The sequence below is a fragment of the Hyposmocoma kahamanoa genome, unplaced genomic scaffold (genome assembly GCF_003589595.1).
Source record: "Hyposmocoma kahamanoa isolate Upper Pololo Valley unplaced genomic scaffold, ASM358959v1 92, whole genome shotgun sequence".
Lineage (NCBI taxonomy): Eukaryota > Metazoa > Arthropoda > Insecta > Lepidoptera > Cosmopterigidae > Hyposmocoma > Hyposmocoma kahamanoa.
This window is the reverse complement of record NW_020654748.1, coordinates 12,662,740-12,682,412: the sequence shown is the minus strand read 5'-3', so window position 1 is coordinate 12,682,412 and position 19,673 is coordinate 12,662,740. Positions and strand designations below refer to the sequence as shown.

Below are 19,673 nucleotides of genomic sequence, written 5' to 3'. Positions count from 1 at the left end.
CTACATAATATTTGTTTGGACTCTTTTTACAACAGATTCCATACCAAAGTACATTACAATAAGCTTAAATATAGCGTTTAAAGCACCAAAGGCTCTGGGATATATTGACATGACCTTTAAAATATTAAATTGAGTATTGTTACAACTGCAAATTGGATAAGTTTTCGCAATAATAGGCATTATGAGTACATACTTGACTTTAAAAGAATTGCTCAATGTTAATTGTATTAACTGCATTAGAGCTGTAATGCCGCTTTGAATTAAATTTAAAATATAATTGTGTGGTTCGTTCTAAAGTGACAATGGACGGGAAACTACGCTGTCACTTTTGTCTCTTCATTGTGTATATACAGCATTAGTTTAAATAGAATAACATTAAATGGAACTACCACTGTGTTTGTTCAATATTAGTGAAATTCTAAAGTGAATAATCATGTCACGGTCTCACGAACTGTCAGGTTGAGGTCTTCATAAAGGTTTTCTCATGGAGTAATTAGAATGCTATTGCAAAAGCATTAGCGTAATGCTTGATAGACATCGGAAAGTAGGGATTTGTTTCTTGAGAAAGTTTTATGCATAAGTTTTAATCTGAGTTTAGGAATAACTCTTAAATTATTTCAAATTTGCGATTACAACAGTAGTGTTAATAAATTAAGAAATAAATATGATTAACTAACTCATGGCATGTAGGCGGGTACTGTAAAGTAAGTACGAGGTTACTCGTATAAATTAGAGAAATTGTTTGGCGAAGTACGGCACAAACCCTGCTAAGACATTTTCTGCTCTCTAATTTACACAACATTCACGCATCGTTAACCTGTTTTTGTTCAAGCAACATGTTAACTTTAATTGTGGTAAAAAACGTAATATACGGCAGTGCGGAGTAATTGGAAGTTGACTATTAGTTCATTTATTTAATTAAAAGGGTATTGTGTTACCGCGAGTAGGTAAGATTTAAGGCGGTCATTACAACAATTAATCTTCCTATCACTTTGTGAGATATATCGGGTATTCGGGTTTATTATCGGATGTTTAACTTTTGTAAACTAACGTTATATTGTAGGCAATTATTATGAATATGTTTTAGAAGCTAGTCTGATGAATATTCTATACTACTTAATGTAGGTACTTAAAAAATGTAGAGCGCCACTAGCAGCTAAAATGTTCTACACGAATATGACACGCGGTTGCAGTCGACTATTGAAATTGTATTTCTATAATTAGTCGTTGAAATATTTTGTATTCGAATGACTAAGTTAACAAAAGGCCGTTTTATTGTTTTTAATTAAACAGTTTTTCACCACGGGTCCAGTCGCCAAGCGTTCTAGGCGAATTTTGAACTACAATTCTAGACTCAAATGGATTACGTAACTGCTACATACATTAGTATAGTATTGTCTTCTATACGTACGTGAAACCAAATACTGTCTAACTTAAAATGGTTGAATTGAGAAGACACGATTTGAAGCAGTGAGCTCCTTGTGAAAGAATTCGTCCAGGGAGGTATTGCCATCTTTCCGATTTCTATCGCCAAGCAGTAATATGAGCTGCGTTCCAGTTTTGAAGGGTAAGTGTATTGCTGTGGTGGGGTACAGTCCCATCACTTGGTGTCATAAAAAAATCCAATATTTTTTATTCAGAACTAATGTTCAGTAATCTGAACAGAACCAAAAAATAACATTCTCGTTTATAGTAACTAAATATTATTAATTTCTGTATTTTCAAATCTAATTTTCTCCATTCCACAATTTTTGAGTTACGACAGTATGTGCTTTCATGTGCGAATGTGCCTTTGTATGGTCATTATTGCACGACGTACCTATTACAAGTAGGCTTAAGCATGAAAGATGTCATGCCACTACATTTAAGGAAATCGATCATTAGTAGGCCCCTACAAAAAACATTTTTGATAACATTAAAGAGCAATTTCAAACGCATTAAGGCTTTATTCGAATTGATTGATTTAAGGTAGAGTATACCCAACTATAAGCTAGTAGCAAGTTACGAAGTAAAGTATAGGTAGTGGTATTCGCTGTTTCAACGGTGGAAGCAGTATTATGATAATGCGGCTCGCCGGATGTGGCCCATTCCATTGTTACCAATCGCCTGACCTCGAGCCTCCTGCAAACTGCTTGAGGAATTAAAGCTTTTAACTCTATTAATTCTGCTCTAGGCCATTTATGATCATTTATTACTGGAAACAACCGATCGCGGTTGAGTTTTCTAAGCATGTTAGAGGCGGGGTCTTACTTCAGGCCGTTTTATCCTTTATATGGGTATTATAAGTTATTTAACTTAATAGGTTTCGAAATGCTACAGACATTTGGTGTTGTATTTTTTACAAGTTGACTTTTACGAATTTCGGAAAAATATGTATATGTAGGTAAACAACGTTTTATAAATGACGTTATTACAAAATTTGGAATATACTCGTAGTTGAATATAGAAATGTAGATGTTTTTCCAGAGTGAAGTTAAAACACGTTTTAGACGTTCCACTGATGAGCGCGAGTGTCTTCTCAGGCGGCGGTTTAGGCCACGTGCAGGTTTCATCACGATGTTTTCCTTCAACGAAAAGCTCATGGTAAATTTCAAATTCCGAAAAACTTAGAGGTGCCCGGATTCGAACCCACGGCCTCTGATTGAGAGGTGGTAGGTCAAACCATTAGGCTACCACGGCTCTTTTTTTTGTATTATGTACATAGATAATGTGTTTTTAGAAAGTAAGATTTAAAAGAAAAACGATGAGTTGTCCGACGTATTGTGTTCAAAAAGGGCAATTCTGACAAATGTCACATCGAGATTAATTGGAGTAATAAATGAGTCTCCGCAGTCGTTTTATCTTATCGAAATTACTATAAACAGAGTTGTAAGGTTTAACTTGCATTCTCTGCCGCTGACTTTCTAAAACAATACTACCTCTCTCGGAATTGGACGCTATTTGAATTAATTATGTGTTTATTTGTGAAGTACAGATTTAAGTGAACATAATAATGTACTTTTTAGTAGACATACTACCACTTTACACCGAATGGCTGTTTAGCGCCTACACTGATGATGTGTTACTTGTAGTAAATTCTAAAATTAAAATAGTGCTTCCATTTGCAGACATTGTAGCTGTTTTGTAACATACCCTGATGGGAAAAGGACGTGAAGCGTATTTATGTGTGTATTGTAACAAACCGTACATACGACATACGAATAACAACCTGACGATATAGGTAATTAGTTAAATGTATGTAAATATCTGAAAAGCGTTGTATTAAACTGTGTTGCCGTCTGCATGACACGGACGGCCGACCAAGAGGAATGAACTAGACTACATTATTAGTATTTGTTCAGGTACATTTTTATGTGTTAGTAATAATGCTAGAGTATGTAATTGGTGTTTCCACACTTCATTTAAGATTCTTGACGCTCTACTTTCTGTATTTTTAACGTTTTTATTCGAATTCTTAGTATCATTATAAGTAATTAATATCTGTGTTTTAATTTATGAAATCACTGTCATTTCAAATTACAAACACGAGTATATTATGTAAATAATTATAAGCGAGTTCGAGGTTCAGTTTTTTTTCTCTTTGTCTCTCTTTCTCTCTCTCTCTCTCACACTCTTCATTTAAAAACATATCTCGTAGTTAAATTTTTACTCAAATAAGTACATTAGATTATACATACAAGTAAATGTACAAATACACAAATGAAAAATTTGGTGTTTGGCGAACATGCTTATAATGCCGTCACGGTCTGTCGGTTAACAATGTGGGATACAATTGCAACGAAAATTTGCATTTACGTTGACCACTGGCGGAACTTTGGTGGTTAATTCAATTATTAAACAGAGAATAATGGACTTTTGTATTTAGTACATATCTGTAATATATGTATTCGACTATAAGTACTTGTACTATATGTTTTTTATTAAAGGAAAAAAATCGGAACAATAAATTGTAGTAACTTTATGAACAGCAGATAAGTGGCCAGAGAAAGACAACTACATAGTAATATTACAAACAACTCATGCAAATGCACCTTTCAACAAACTAATAAGTAAATTGAGGCTTGTCTACAAAAACACCAGCAACTAGGGTCGCTTATTAGTGAAGTGTTCAATACGAGTGACCGGTATAATCACTACGCCGCGGCCGGCCAATGCAACTGTGCAGCGTTGCTGCTCGTCACACGTAATTATCTCGCAGTATGCTAATAATAAATGCAAATACGGCCGCCCGTCTGTCGAGCGATTGCTGATGCAGCCGCCATGAAAAATGGCTTCATTCCTCTGTAGGGTCACTTTGTGTTCACAATGTACTCGACGAAATAAAATACAAATCAAATTAATTGGGCGCAATTTAGATATATTATTTTGCAAACGGAAACATTACGTACTCAGATCTTAATCAGTTTAAAAACAGTTTTAGTTGTTATGAATAGTAAACAATCCAATGGTGTAGGTAATTGGAAGCATGTAGAACATTTCCTGACGTCAAAACACAATGCTCAATAAAAGAGAGCCTCCGCGCGAGACCATCGGCTTCCATTAAAATTTTCTATTTGCATACAAGCATATAATTAAGGCGTAATAACAGCCTCTGTGGCGCAACAAAGAATAAGTTTTGAGCAATAATTTAATGGTTTGTATGCAAAATAGCCTCGCCGTTACGTGTTGATGGGCCGATGCGCCGGAGAGCACGTCACGCTACACGGGAGCGAATTAGTCCTTCATTTAAATTACATTACCCTACTACACATTAACGTAGTACGTGACTATGTCCAAGCTTTTTACTTTGTGGTCTCAGCTTAGAGTAACGGCCTGTCTCCGTTTGTATAGAACGCATCGCTAGTTCTAAGGTCAACATCACTCCGGACGCGTAAGTTTGCGCTCTCAGCTAAATTGGCGGGAGTTAGTGGCGTTGTTTTCCCCACGCGAACGGGCGTGTGAAAACTTTGCGCACTCCATCGTTCAGAGTGCGCTCGCTTGGAGAGTCTCGAAAAATAAAAACCGCCCACTCGCCTACGTAAATATGGCAGATGAAAATCTTTTATCGTGGTCACGTAGAGCCGCCGCGTCACGACCGCACGTCACTCGGGGCAATAAAGGCCGAGCCGCATTCTAATTTAGAACAAATGCTGGAATTTTTCGCTTAGGCTCCATTCTTCTTAAGAAATCCAGGACACCGACTCTTGCCAAATTTAATAGCGCTTTAAATCTTTGCGTCCAATATCTCTTTATCTTGTCCGATTGGCATATAGTGAAATCGTAATAGAGAAGTTATACGGCCGATAATAACATAGGTTAGGTACCTCAAAGGAAATAAAGAAATAACTCTCTCTGTGTGAACATATTAAAACACAGTTATCGTACCAATTGAACCGGATTGAACAATTATATGGTAATAGTAATTAATCAGAAATGCTCTCTTTAATAATACGTGTAATGTCGATGTATGAAAGGCAGATGGCAGTAAATCTCGCTCCGCCCGCGGCCGCTTTCACGGCCGTTTTTACCAATAGAGACGTTACTATTGAACCAAATCAGTCCCAGACCGAGAGACACTATCATAAACCTCCATGCGCCAAGTAATATCCTGTTATTTTTTCCTAATAATCGTTATTGGTGTTTATTTATTACAAACTTCGGAGCAAATTACAGGCTTTATCGATCCAACAAAAAATAAAGGGTTAGTCCAAAAAGTGAGTCGTCGGTCCGATCGCAATAAGTTTTCGATAAGGTCCGGGCGATTTAATTGCCGGTTGTGATCTGGTTTTACATAAAAAAGATGAATGGCTGCAGAGCCTAAAGCTCATAAAATATTTTCGGTTCGTTTAACATATTTTTTCTATCGTCGCTCTGGCACTTTCACCTTCCTTTTTACGTGGCGGTGCGGTCCTTGCGTAGAGCATCGTTATTTATTCAGCGCGCCGGTCGTGGCGTCTGCCTAGGGACGCGGATAATCAGATCTAGATACATATCATTAATAGATACATACCGATATACACACAATACGATCGATACCATCTCTAGGGCAACGAACCCAATCATATGCTCGTAAATTAATATCGAACGACCTCTAGAGTTTATTGTTTGTTATACGTGTATATGAGTAACGTTGAATTTTTTCCCACATCAATTTAGCAGCAAGTCGATAGTTATACACGCTTATATCGAATCTTTTTAAAGAGAGGATGCGAAGGTGTAACGAGATGAGCTTCTAAATTCGATCTCGGTAAATCATCGGTGGGGTAATCGAGTTTAGAGAGAGATTGTGGGCGGCGCACTCGCGGCCCATATGTGAACATATCCTCTTACTAACCACGCAGGGTATCAATGAAATTGCTGACTTTGATTAGAAATGAGTCACATCAAAGTTTAAACGCGAATTTCCCCGGAGGACGGCTCTACCTGGGGTCAGAATATTAATAGTATTTCATTGCATGAATACTTTTATTCTTTATACTTTTGTGGACGTATATTCGAACGCATGCTATATAATAAAAGTATAGAATTTCTTCAATTAAAACTGTCGTTTAAAATTATATAAACATTTTATAGAGTAACAAAAAATATTGCTTGGGTAGACATTTTGATTAATTAGGTGTCAAGAGTAGAACTTATCCGTTTCCCCTTTTTTGTAGTTGGATTAGCAATTCAACGTAGTTCATGGATGAGATGTTGCAGCTTGCGTTGAAAATTGTTTTAGACGTACTTACATAGGAACAATTACATATAGTGAAAATTAGCATGTAGGTAATACTTTATAGCGCTGCGCTGGTTCCGCTCTGTTTCGTGCTAGACGCTCTCGAATATTTTTGCAACAACAATTTATTTTATAGCAACTCGCTTTTGTTGCTCTGTTATCTACCCTAATGAATGCTAATAACAACTTGGGATGTGTTCCTGAGTATTTTGTTTATATACACTTACAAATGTGCAATTTTCGGTGATGTTGCTAGCTAATTTGTTGGCAATAAAATTAATTCCAGGAACTATGTATATTTTTTTTAAATCTCGAATTTTTATGCCGTAAATTGAATCGTATTCTTTCCTATTTACAAATATAAACTGTCTTGAAAGAGGAGAAGCGATTTGCATAAGGTATGTCGGTAGTTAATAAGCGGACCAGTTCCAAGGGCGTTATGCATGTACGCCGGTAGCAACAGATTGCACTAATGCCTCGACGTTACTTTCTCGTAGTTTTTCTTTGCGTGTTAAAAAAATCTTGATAATATTTTTTCCTCGAGTGAAACTCGCGCTTTCCCTAGTTAATTGAATATTTTAGTATTTTTCGTGGTAATTGCAATTAAGTGGTAAAAGTTACGAACAAAGATGTAGCAATTTTATGTAATAAATATTTGTGTGTCCGCATGCTTGTTAGCTAGTGAAATTCGATTGGTAATGTTTCTGAATGTGATTTTCTCTCATCTTTCCCAGCCTGCCAGGAAACAGGTAATTCACCCATTAACCACCATTGTTCCTTTCGTTTTGCTTTAATTATTCTGAACACACTCCGTTTTTTATGTTCATACTTACAAACCCATTTAGTGGCGATTTTGATGTTTTATTTTGCTGGTTTTGTTTTATTAAGCCTTTTAAATACCTCAACGTTTTGCAATATAAAATTTCACATTGAAATACATGGTGAGGTTTAGTAATTTTAGTAACACTTGATACAGGTCCGTATAAGATACGTAAGTCGTCATTTGGTACAGTGTTTTCATTGAGCTTCTTGACTTGTGTCGCGCGAATACGCCCCTTAACCTCGAGGCCCGTTTGTGGCAAAAACTTTCCCTAACTAACATAAATGTGTCACGTGTGCAGAGGGACGCGAGTGCGTGAACTGCGGCGCGACCAGCACCCCGCTCTGGCGGCGCGACGGCACCGGACACTACCTCTGCAATGCCTGCGGCCTCTACTACAAGATGAACGGACAGAATCGACCTCTCATCAAGCCTAAGCGAAGATTGGTGAGTGTAAGAATCCGACCAATTGTTGTGTTCTTAGCTTTGTTATATTATACACCTAAACCATACAACGTTACGTTTAGGTAAGCACGCAGTTACTTAGTATAACACTCGTAACGATATATGTATGTATATAGGGCACATATTCAAAAATATTGTGACTTCCAAGAATCAACTAAAAGCAGGTACCATTTTTGTGGAAAATAAACAAATGTATAATATATTTATGCTACGGTGACATCAGGAATGGGTGTAGTTTACAGTTAAGGGGCAGCAATAAAAAGGCGGAGCATGCACGCTCGAGCACGACACCGCATTAAGCGATCCCACAAATTAGGCTCTTAAGAAAGCTGAGCGTTTCGAGGAAAGAGACCAACGGCCACTAAACTAGCCTCCATGACCGCCATAAATCTTCCAGTTAACATTTAATCTAAGGTCGGGTACGCATAAAACTAAAACAATGCGACGTTGGCCCGTATAGGCTAACGAGTAGCCCGTGCGCGCAATTGTACAATTTACCTTAATGCGTCTCGCAGACATAAACTAGCGGAATGGGCTGGAATATTTGCCTTTTGTTGGCCAAATTACGTAATGTTGAGCGTTATGGTTTCATTCCATCGTTCCGGCTTGCCATCGGGTCCGGCCCCACTGCTATTACGCGCTATTAACGCTCTCGTACGCGTTACAATTCTTTAAATTACAAAATATGATAAAACACATCCTACGCTCAGATTTACATAAATTATAATGCGGGCAATTTCGTGAAATAATTTTGTGTCGCAGCCGGCCACTACACAGTTGACTCATGGCTCTTAAACCCGGATGTTGGTAACACCGTTTTAATAAACTGTACTGTGTTGATGTTGGTTGGGGAGATTGAATTCTCACTTTTATTTTTGTTGTGGGAACCGGAGACAATGCGACTCTCGCGCGAGGCCTGTGTGTTGTCTAATCCTGCGCACCGCTCAACAACCTCGCTGACAGATTTCGAGCAACAGTTTCCGTCTTTCTTTTACATAAACAGAACCGTCATTACTCTCGCATGTTAGTCTACTTTTACTGCTTAAAGTGTACTTTATGCGTAATTAATAATTCATGATCTACTAATAATTGAGTCACTTAATTCCAAAATCATTTAACATTTAAAAATGGGTCGTTGTACGCCCACGTATTCTCCTATTCCTGATCTTATGTGCTGCCTAAAACTTGCTACGGTATAACTAAACATGTTTCAAGTAGAGCTTCTTGCAAAAGAGCTCGTCCAGGGAAGTACTGCCACTTTGCCTATTTCTACCGTCAAGCAGTAATGTGAGCATTACCGCGTTCCGGTTTTGCAGGTTAAAGTGCTGGTGAAATTACAAGTATATGGGACTTCCTACCTTATGTCTTAAGGTGTAGTTGCAATTTAAGGTTTTGAGTGGCACTGACAATGCTATGGAGAAGCGTGTCGCTTACCACCTAGCGCATGTCTTAATAAAAATAAATTCTATAAACTAAAAGAAATACTAGAAATTCCATCACCTTTACATTGTGATGTCAACGCTAACATATGCTGCGTTGATCGTTATTAATTAGAACTCCGAAATACAAACAATTAGGCTTATCCATTAAGAAACCCCGACCTTGTCCAAACCGACCACTAATTGGACTATGCACTCGACTTAAAACTAAGTCTACCAAAGAATTAAAACTTAATTTCCGTTCATAATAATTAGACAAGTCAAAATACCCACTGCACTTGACACGGATTAGAGTGAGAATTTTTTGGACAATACAAATTGAGTAACAAAGTGTGGACAAAAAGTGGTAAAATGATTTGGCTAATAAAATGTTATAAGGCTTGTGATTAGACAATAGGTTTACATTATTAACAAAAATAATAAGAACAAGGATTTTTCCACAATGTGCCATTAATAAGTGCTTTGAGGCAAAATTTCGTATTCATGTTTTAATATTATGATTTTTTAATTGTGTTAATGTTATTCTTGGTCTGGAATTACAAGACAAAAAATAACCTACATTTTTTATGTTAAAAAAATTTATAACTCTATAACTTACTAAAAACAGTAATGCTAGTAAATTATTCGTAATTAAGATGCGTTTTGCTTAAAAGTAGCTGCTGGAGTTGATTCTATGATAAACCACTTACTTTATTATGTTGATAACTATGCATAGATTAAATTCATACTTTTATGTACAATCTTACAAAGACAAGTAACTTTATATACTTAGATAACACTTGATAAAAATATTAGGCCTCCCGCCGAAGTTCAAGTGGAAACTTTTTAGTAAATTTTCTTTTGCATATATTACACTGACGGGGAGCAATATATTGTGAAGATTATAGAAACAAAAGAGCAATGATCTTGCCTCCGATTGTACACCTGTGCCCCCTAGAGAGATAAGATACGGTTGTGCTTATTTACGGTTTGTAGTTGCCAAGGAATAGCTACTGGAATTGTTTTAGTTGGATCTATTACAATTTTATTGTACAAGTAACATTGGTAAGTATAATTACTTAACTAAATCAGTGATGAGGTACAGAGGTTGTGTTTAGTTTGCGCCAAGAATGTTAAAATAAGCTTTAAGTTTGATCTGAATATCGCAGTCAGTCAAAACAAAAGTTTGACGATTTCAAAATCTTTGTAAATGTTTTAAGTTGTATAAAACCATTTGCACCAGCACTATTCCAAGATATTCCAACTTCTACCTTCTACAAAATAAAACTACTAGTAGTTACAATGGCCATAAAGCACGGGTGTGTTACGGGAGATCGCGGCTATATTTAACCCGCCAGCAGAGTGCTACTCCTCGGGAGCCGAGACAAAAGAGACACGCGTGCGAACACGCGGCGCGAAGTGGTAGCTTGAAGGTTGAGATTACTCAAGGGAGAAAAGAAGTGAAATAAACGTTCTTTATGGTTTTTAACCTAACTGCGATCAAGAGAAAAACATTGGCGAAAAATATTCAAAAAAGTAACAACTTACTTAAGACAAACAATCGCACTTGGTGTAATATTATACTTGAGAGAGGTTCAATGATTCTACGCTTGTATTTAAGCTTAAACAGAAGTGTTATCAAATGTCATAAACATGTAATTTATTTCATGTAACTGGTATTATTTTTACAAATTTCATCTGATAAAAGCACTTTTAACTGCCTCTGTGGCCGATCGGTTACCATGCTGGACTGCTACGCATTTATAAACGGGTTTAAAAATAAGTAAAAAAAATTATATTTTTTATAAATATAAATACATTTTTTTTAAATATCTGTTCAAAAATGGAAAGGCGTACTTACAACAATTTTTAATGGAATCAATCCGTGTAAAATTCCAACCGCTACTTACTATTAGTGTAAGCGAACAATACAAAGCGGCAATAAATTCCTATTTATTTTTACTTTTTTTGCATTCTTCATCATCATCGTCAACCCAATGCAGATTCCGGGTTCGATTCCCGGGACGGGAGAAATATTTGTACGGCTTACATTTATTTACTTTACGAATTTAAATATTTTTTTGTGTATGATCATGTCTTACTTCATTGAAAGAGTAACATTTTTGGGAAATTATTAAATAAAATTAAAAAAGTAACATACAGAAAAAAAATTATGTATCTTTTTTATACTGACTAAAATTTTGACACATTTGGCACCAATAAAATGACTCGTATATGACCGGTGACTATTTAAAAAAAATACTCTATGAATTACCTCTCTTTATCTTTGCAAGTGCGATGTAAATCGCACAATGTAAAATCAACAAACAAACAAATGTAAAAGAGATATTCCTAAATATGGTACGGCATATACAGGGTGTCTCACTGGCTAGGGACACGGAGGGGAAGTACTTAAAATATTGTGGATATCCATAGATATCTTATTTAATTACATCACCATCATCTATAAATTCAGACACGAGACAAAATGTTATTTGTAATGAATTAATCCTAATAATTTTAATTCTTTCGATTGGCAAGGTATTTATAATATTCGGCCGGTTGGATTGCAGCCTTACAGCTTTCGAATGTAGTGTTACTTACTTTTAAAAATGAAATGATGTTTATTTGGAGTTATTTTAATTATTTAATTTAAAGAGATTAAAGTAATTTCTTTTCCAAATACTTACGGTGTAATAATGTATTCCTCAATATATTCTTGATTTAACATGTTTTAAAATTTTGATTTTTTGAAAGTATAAAATCATCATCAAAGAGTCATCAAACATTTACGCAGTGAATTTATTAATCCATAACTAAAAGCTTTCTTTATCATTTGCAGTCGCAAATATTCTAACTCTATGAATTTGTTATTTTATTTTTTCTGCATACGCAAATGTTAGTTTTTTTGTTTCAATCTTTATTAATATTGTTGAGCACGATTTTCGGTTACCATTTTACTTGGAAACCTATCACATTATGACATCATAGCGATACATCAGGCAGACAGTGTGGGACCGAAACGCCATAAGAAGCTTCGAAGGTCCTCATTGTACCAGTTTTGTAAGCTCCGCATGCCAAATAGGAGAGTTCTATGACCTACTGCCTTTGGTTAAACTGACGAAACGCTCAAATGTGCTTGTTTTGTGTCCTTTATTATCCTTACGTTGTGTAGGTCGCTACATAAGTACTTACTTGTGTATATATCATATTTTGCAACAATTTTTTGAAGGTATAACAATAAAAAATAACTCATGCCATACACATGTATTTGAAAATTATTTAAATTTGTGATTTTAACTATACTTACGGCACTCGTTGATGTCTTTTGCAGTGACGGAGTAAAATTAAGATCTGTCAAAATGTTAGTTAACTGATTTCATGTTTTATAAGAAGCTATAGAAATATTGTTCATTAAAAGTGTTTGTTACAAATTAGAAACGATTTTATTAGAAATTTGCTTTTTTATTCAGGTAATTATATAAAATCTTTAAGTACGTTGTAGGTACCTACATGAAGAAACAAAGGAACAACGACTCAATTAAAATAAATTTTAAATTTATAGCGTGGTAAAATGTTTTTAATTTTTGAATTCGGTACGGCAGCGTTGTCCGCGTTGTCTCGGTGGCCAGGACAAGTCGCGGCGGCCATCGATCACCGCGCGCCGTCGTATAAATTGTTACGTTTGTGGTGGTGTAAGCCACAAACTTATTAAGAGCGGGGTTTGAAAACCCGTAAATTATAATTATATATCATTGTATTTAAATTTCTCCAAAGTAATTAATATATACCGTGATTTGATAAGACATACCTGTCAATGTTTTTAGGCAAATTCTACTAAATTAAAAGACTAACAGTATCGTCTTCCTTATTATCAATAGACGTAGCTTACAACAGTATTCACGAAAAAAAGTTCGAATCTGAATTCCATCGTATATGCTCTGATTGGTGCTCGAACAGTTGTAAATTACGTCTATTAATATTTTAAAGAACGTCAATATTATTTTCAACTGATTCAAAAAAGGAAGATGTCCTCAATTCGACTGTATTTTTATTGTGTATCTTACGCAATTTCTCCGATATTTGTGAACCGATTTCGATAATTCGCTTTTTATTAGAAAGAAAATACGTCAGTAGTGGTCTCATTTAAATTTGAAAAAAATATTCCAGCTCTAACGTTGGCCATTGAGGATATGAATGTGGTTGTTGTAATTTACCCATTTTCCGTTAACATGCATAACGGGAAGTGGGTGAAATCCAATAAAATTTGACAAATAGATGTAATTCCACAAACTTTTGAGGTTATTTTATTTAAAAAAAAAAGTTATAATTGAGTATGTTCAAAAATATCAGTCGCCCATACATTCAACGTGTCCCACTCTATTGGGGACTTGGTATGCAGTATGTAGTGTAGCGTATTTACTTTCACTACCAGCTGAAAAGCTCACAGTATATCTGACATTTATTAGCAACTCAAGTGACTCATAGGCTATTGTATTAACCCACCCATTCTGCGGTCACCCGCGAACTTTGATAGGTTATGTTGATTTAACTTCGATTGATATTATCATACACCAAGACAGGAAACGTGATTTTGCTAGTGTAACATTTTAATTAATTGAAATTTGTTGACATGTGGTTTTATCTGGGTTGCTAAATTGTTTTGATTGTTATCTGATAAAGTCTCTTTGAAAAATCTACCTTTTTTTAGTATATACACTTGAGACGAGTTTTGTAATAAGGAATTTTTTAAAATTATTACCATTGCAGCCTTAAAGTGATTGTTTATGAATAGATTATTTGCAAATAGATAACATAGCTTAAGAAAGCTTAAGAAAATGCATATATCGTTTAAGATTTGAAAGGATATTGAAAAATACAGCGGAATTTCTATTTTAATTGCGGCTTGATGGAATATTTTTTTGACCATGACTGGGTAAGTGGCATCGGCGTAGAGTGATTCTTCGTAAAAAGTAAACGGACAATGCTGCCATGTAAGATAATATTCCAGTGAATATCTACTGATATTGTGTAGAATAAATCCTGACTACCTAATACATATTAAGATCATTAAAGTATAAAATAAGAACAGCGGGCAAACCGCCGTTTCCAAAACAAAAAAACATTATTGTCGTGCTATTTATTTAAAAATGTTTCTCTCGCAGTGTTACTTCAAATTTAGACTCATTAACACCGAGATACGACTGCAAACCATTTGCCTTTTTCGCGTACACGGTCGTGATGCTAATTTTTCTAACTTATCATACTTAGTACTTGAATGACAACTGCGCGCAATATAGGCGATTTATCATTGGAGTAAAAATTAGGTGCTTAGTATTGTAGAATTTTATACGGGCTTGGTGTTGTTGGTGTTCTTAAAAAGTTGTTTTTTAAATATTGTGATGCTGCACGTTGAATAAATCAAATAACATACAAATACAGTTAGATGTATAACATAGCCTGTACTTTATCTCTTATGGTTTTTCAGACCTTTTAACGAAATTCACTTCATTTATGGCAGGAGTAATACAACGTGTTTCCACTAGCTCCAATAAAACTGTCACAAAACATTAAATATGACTTATAATTACATTAATATCCGCCTATATGGAACCTTCGGCAATGATCACTGGTATAATATACAGATTTTCTATGTTACGGTGTGGTGTGGTCACCCTACCCGAAGTGAGTGAGTGACATACGGGACTCTATCCGCACTGCGGGGTGCACTCACATTTTTACCATTCTTACCCTCAACTCTACCTGGTCGTTTTGCTAAAGTATGTAGCCACTCTAAAGGTGGGTCTGTTCGATTCTCGTATGAGCTTTTGTTTTGTATATAGTTTAACATTTGTTTACACTACAGTACCAATCAGTTTTGTTAAAATATAATGATCATTACGCTTTAGCGCGTTACTTTGCAATTTACTTACAATACAACTAAAAAGTAGGTAATAAGTATTGGTAATTATAACATAAAGAGTCAAGGTGTTTTTTTAATAGCAGATATTACCTATTTACTTTCAGCGACAGGTCTTTGCTGTCAATATTATTCAGTGAAGCTATTATTATTGAGCATGGGCCTGCGTGCGCGCAAGCTCGCCTCGCTTTTATTGCATTTCCATAAACACCGACTTTTTTCATCGCACGGCCGCGGTCGCTCCGCACCTCGTCGCCACGGCGGGACAAAAAAATTCCACTTTTGTCAACGCCTTGATTGATACGGTAACCTTCCCTTGTTTTAGCAATAACCCAAACTCCTCTCCTCGTTTTTTCTCCCTCGCCTCGTACATTTTTATTTGCCACGTCGAACAGGTTTGACATATCACTAAATTTTGTAAGAAAAATTACAATCCTCAGCATTTTTATACCGGTGGCCGGGTAGCGGGAGGTGTTATAAATTATCGATTTTTTTTCTGAGTCACCCTTCATTGTTAGAGAATTGAATGTTTTTGTGTGAGTATTTTATAGTTTTGGTGCCCTACCTGTGCTAGGCGCCAGTGGCTGTGACTTTTATGGCCAGGATATTGGGATTGTATTAATGTCGATATTAATATGAAGGAAACAAGGCCCGTGGGAGACTATAAATTCTAATGACGAAGTGCGAGGCCTTGTTTTATTCTCTTGTCAAAATACAGGCGACATTTTTTGTGCGGCCGCCGGTTTCTTAGAAGCTAACAGTTTGATTAGCTTTATTGGTGTGTCTAATAAGCGTGTGATAGTTCAAATATCTGTGCAGGTAGCTTCTTTTAATAGAATAAAGGCTTGTATAAATTTAGAGGCGGTCGCTAATCGAATCAGGCGGCCGAGTAAACGGCGATCGATCCAAAATGAGAGCGCGCGCTCGATTTCACGCGGCGAGCCGGGGAGAATCGATTGCCCGGGTAGGTGCGTGCTCCCATTCACGCCACTTACGTCACTCTGCATTCTTAGCCCTTGTAAAACCCTGTTAATTTCCAATTTATCCCCTTTATCTTTTAGGAATATTAATGTTCACTTTAAAATGTAACTGAATCAAATTCTCGCACATCGGAATGAAACCTTCCCTTGTTACACTAATCGTTTCGCACGAGCGTACTGTTATTTATCGGTAGCTGTAGTGCCAACTGTGCGGACGTTCTCCTTGATTTAGAGGCTCAAATTGCATGGCTCGGAATTACGCCGGCAATCTTCTCGATTCAAGTTCACGTGCAATCAACACTTCTATATTTTTATGTTCAGCTAAATCCAGTGCACAGCGCGACTAGTTTTAATAAGGTAAAAAATTGCTACCGCAGCTTTTTATATACGCTTTTGTTTAACACAGCTTATTAGAGACATGTTTTCTTACATTCGAAGAAGTCTCTCGTTTCGTTTTTTGTTGATCGAAGCTCGGCAATTAAAGACATTAAGCAATCGTCCGAGTAGCATTAGATGCAAATAAACTACCGTATTACGTTATAATCTGGACTAAGCCTCTGCAGGAATGACAGCCGGGTAAGTGGCTCGCTACCGAACGTGACGCAATAAAATACGACCAAAAGTCGATCTAATAAATAATGCGATGCGCCTGTGCCCAGCGCAGCGGCCGCTATGGACTTCCTCTCGACAATTAACATAGAGGAAGCGCAGGCTGTCATTAACCCGTCAGCGCTCGGTAGCACCAACTGTCCCTAAAGCACACGAATCACGGTTCATACTCGCCGATGTAATTAGAACTCGAAAGCTTTATAAATACGAATAAATAAACGGAGCTGTGCGCGGTGGCAGGGTGCAATTTAGGTGGTGCGGCGCGGGAGTGCGGCCGCGTTCAAATTGTCGGGTTCAGCGCGGTGGTGTCTCCCTGACTAATGACGCGACTCCCGCACATGCCAGCGTATTATAAGTATATTTAATCAGTTCTCAATAATTGATATCAGGCACATATGCCGCGGGACGTAAAGGCGTTTGCATATCGATTTATTCAAATGTAACGTTCGACTTGGCATTGCGACGCGCTTATATCCACTGTCCTCTACTTGCTTTTTTATTCGATTGGTTGCACATAACGTCTCATTATTACTAGATGACTTCATCTATCTTTAATTTTTATTTACACGTTATTCGCGCCACGAATAAAAACGGTTCAATCAAGAATCATCTGATAACTTAAGTTATTTGTGTAAAGTAATACCATTTCGCAAACAGCGAAGTAAAATAATGATATTATTAGTTTATCATTCATTTATACCAAAAATATGTCATTACTAACTGCACAGTAGCACAGTTTTGTCGATGGCATAGACCAGTAAGTTCAGTGAGTGCAGTGTCGACAGCCCACGCGCAGTGCGAACAAGCCACCGGACCTCGTTCGACTCCCAACTACTTCCGCATTGAGAGGCGTTCGCTAAATCCGTTAAGACTTTGATAAAGTGGGAGGGTGTAACAGCATTGTAATAGTTTCTTCTTATTTAAAAATACAAATTATGTATAATATTATATATAAATAAAGAAATATTGTTATTGGATTTCGATTCATACTTGTTTTGAAATTTTTTTATGAAACCAAGTAACGGGACCGAAAAAGTCGTGCGCTTTGCGGTAAACGGCACGCCTAGCGCCTGTTCATAACAGTTCCAGTGCCACTCACAGCTTTAAATCGTAAAAATCTGAGGAGTACTGCCACTGCGCCCGTCAGTCTGAAGTCATTTTTTTGACAAGTCTCATGTGCCTGTAATTTCACCAGCACCCTTGCCTGTAATTTTGGCCCTTCAAAACCGAAACACAATAATGGTCACATTACTGTTTGGTGGAAGAAAAGGTGACGTAGCAGTACTTCCCTGGACGATCTCTTTTACAAGTAGTTCTACTGGTAGTAAAACGACTTGAATATATCTTGATTTTAAATGTCTGTTTATTGGAATTTGATGAGTACGTATCATACAACTAATGTTAATATTTATTATTTATTATTCTCCTCTCGTGTCCATTAAGTTTGAAATTTGGAAGGAAATAATTAATGACTTTGTGGAGTACAATTCGTTGCACAATAAAACACTCATAAAGAAAGAAATATAATAATAATGACAATAGTTAGCCTGTATAGTTCCACTGCTGGGCACAGGCTCCTCTCACAATGAGATTGACTTGGTAGTTCTCACGCGTACCCAATCCGAATTGAGAACTTTACACACATCATTAAATTGCTTTGCAGGGGTGCGCAGGTTTCCTCACGACATTTTCCTTCACCGAAAAGTTCGTGGTAATTTTAGCAAATAAATTCCGAAAATCTTCCTGCTTGCCCCTTTGCGTGAGAGGTAGTACATCAAACCATTATGCTAGCACCGCTTTAAAAAAATTCTTATCTGCTTAATAAAGAAAGACGCATGTGTGCACAAGGTAGTGTTCAATGAGTATAAAGCTGATTTCACAATACATCGGTATGTATCTCGCGATCGGCACATCAGACGCGTAATTGACGCAATCCGATATTATCCGCGACGATATCCGATCGGACGCGATCCGATAGCCTTATCGGACGCGACAATATTTACCCGTGAAATGGTCACTGCACATATTAACATAATTGCCTTTTTCACGAATAGTTTAGACTTGAATGTGTTTTATTTGAACACGTACAATTTTTGTGATTACGAGTACAAACACGGATAATTTGTTATGTTATATCGTATTATACATACTAAGTACCATACATAAAATGTTGTGCGGTGTGTCCATACTCTTATATTGATATAATGACAACTGTTAAGAAGGTTTATTGGTTTTGATTAATATGTAATAATGATACGTTTGAAAGGTGTAAAGTAAGCGCACTGTGCGATGGCGGATTGGTTGCATAAACCTATAAAATGCTGTACAGATACAATGTACCGTTTTGCATCGTATGACCAGTGAATAATAATCTCGACATCTGTAAAAATTATATGCCTGTTTTTGTTATAATTGATACAAAGATGGGACAAACTCAAAGAAAAATTCTTTCGATTCGGCTGGACATGAACCAGCGACATTTTTGTCTTACGCGTGATATATTGCCCGTATTGGGTTATAATCAATTATAACTTAATTTGTTGATAAACTAAATAAACGTTAGCTTAAACAATATGGTTCCAAATTAAGCTTCCATCAAAAACCCAATAAGCAAGTTGTATTTTAGCTCATTTATCAAAATATCGATATTATGACCATAAAATATTTTCCAATACGAAATTAATAGCAACAAAACAGGTGTAGTAGCTAATCTCCGATACGATGTTCTTAGTGTTCTTACCGGTGGAAAGATAAATGGCTATGT

At 36.4% G+C, this 19,673-nt stretch overlaps 1 protein-coding gene across 5 annotated transcripts in view; it reads left to right on the top strand.

Annotated features, from left to right (window-relative positions):
- The window catches only part of LOC113236790 (GATA-binding factor C), a 121,800-nt gene that overhangs the window by 51,568 nt on the left and 50,559 nt on the right, over window positions 1-19,673 (top strand). For 3 of the 5 annotated variants that reach the window (XM_026472972.1, XM_026472968.1, XM_026472969.1), the window contains exon 4: window positions 7,819-7,970. In XM_026472972.1, the coding sequence (XP_026328757.1) occupies window positions 7,819-7,970 (152 nt within the window). Of the gene's footprint in view, window positions 1-7,431; window positions 7,447-7,818; window positions 7,971-19,673 lie in introns of all 5 variants that reach the window. The other 2 variants (XM_026472971.1, XM_026472970.1) reach the window with 2 other exon arrangements.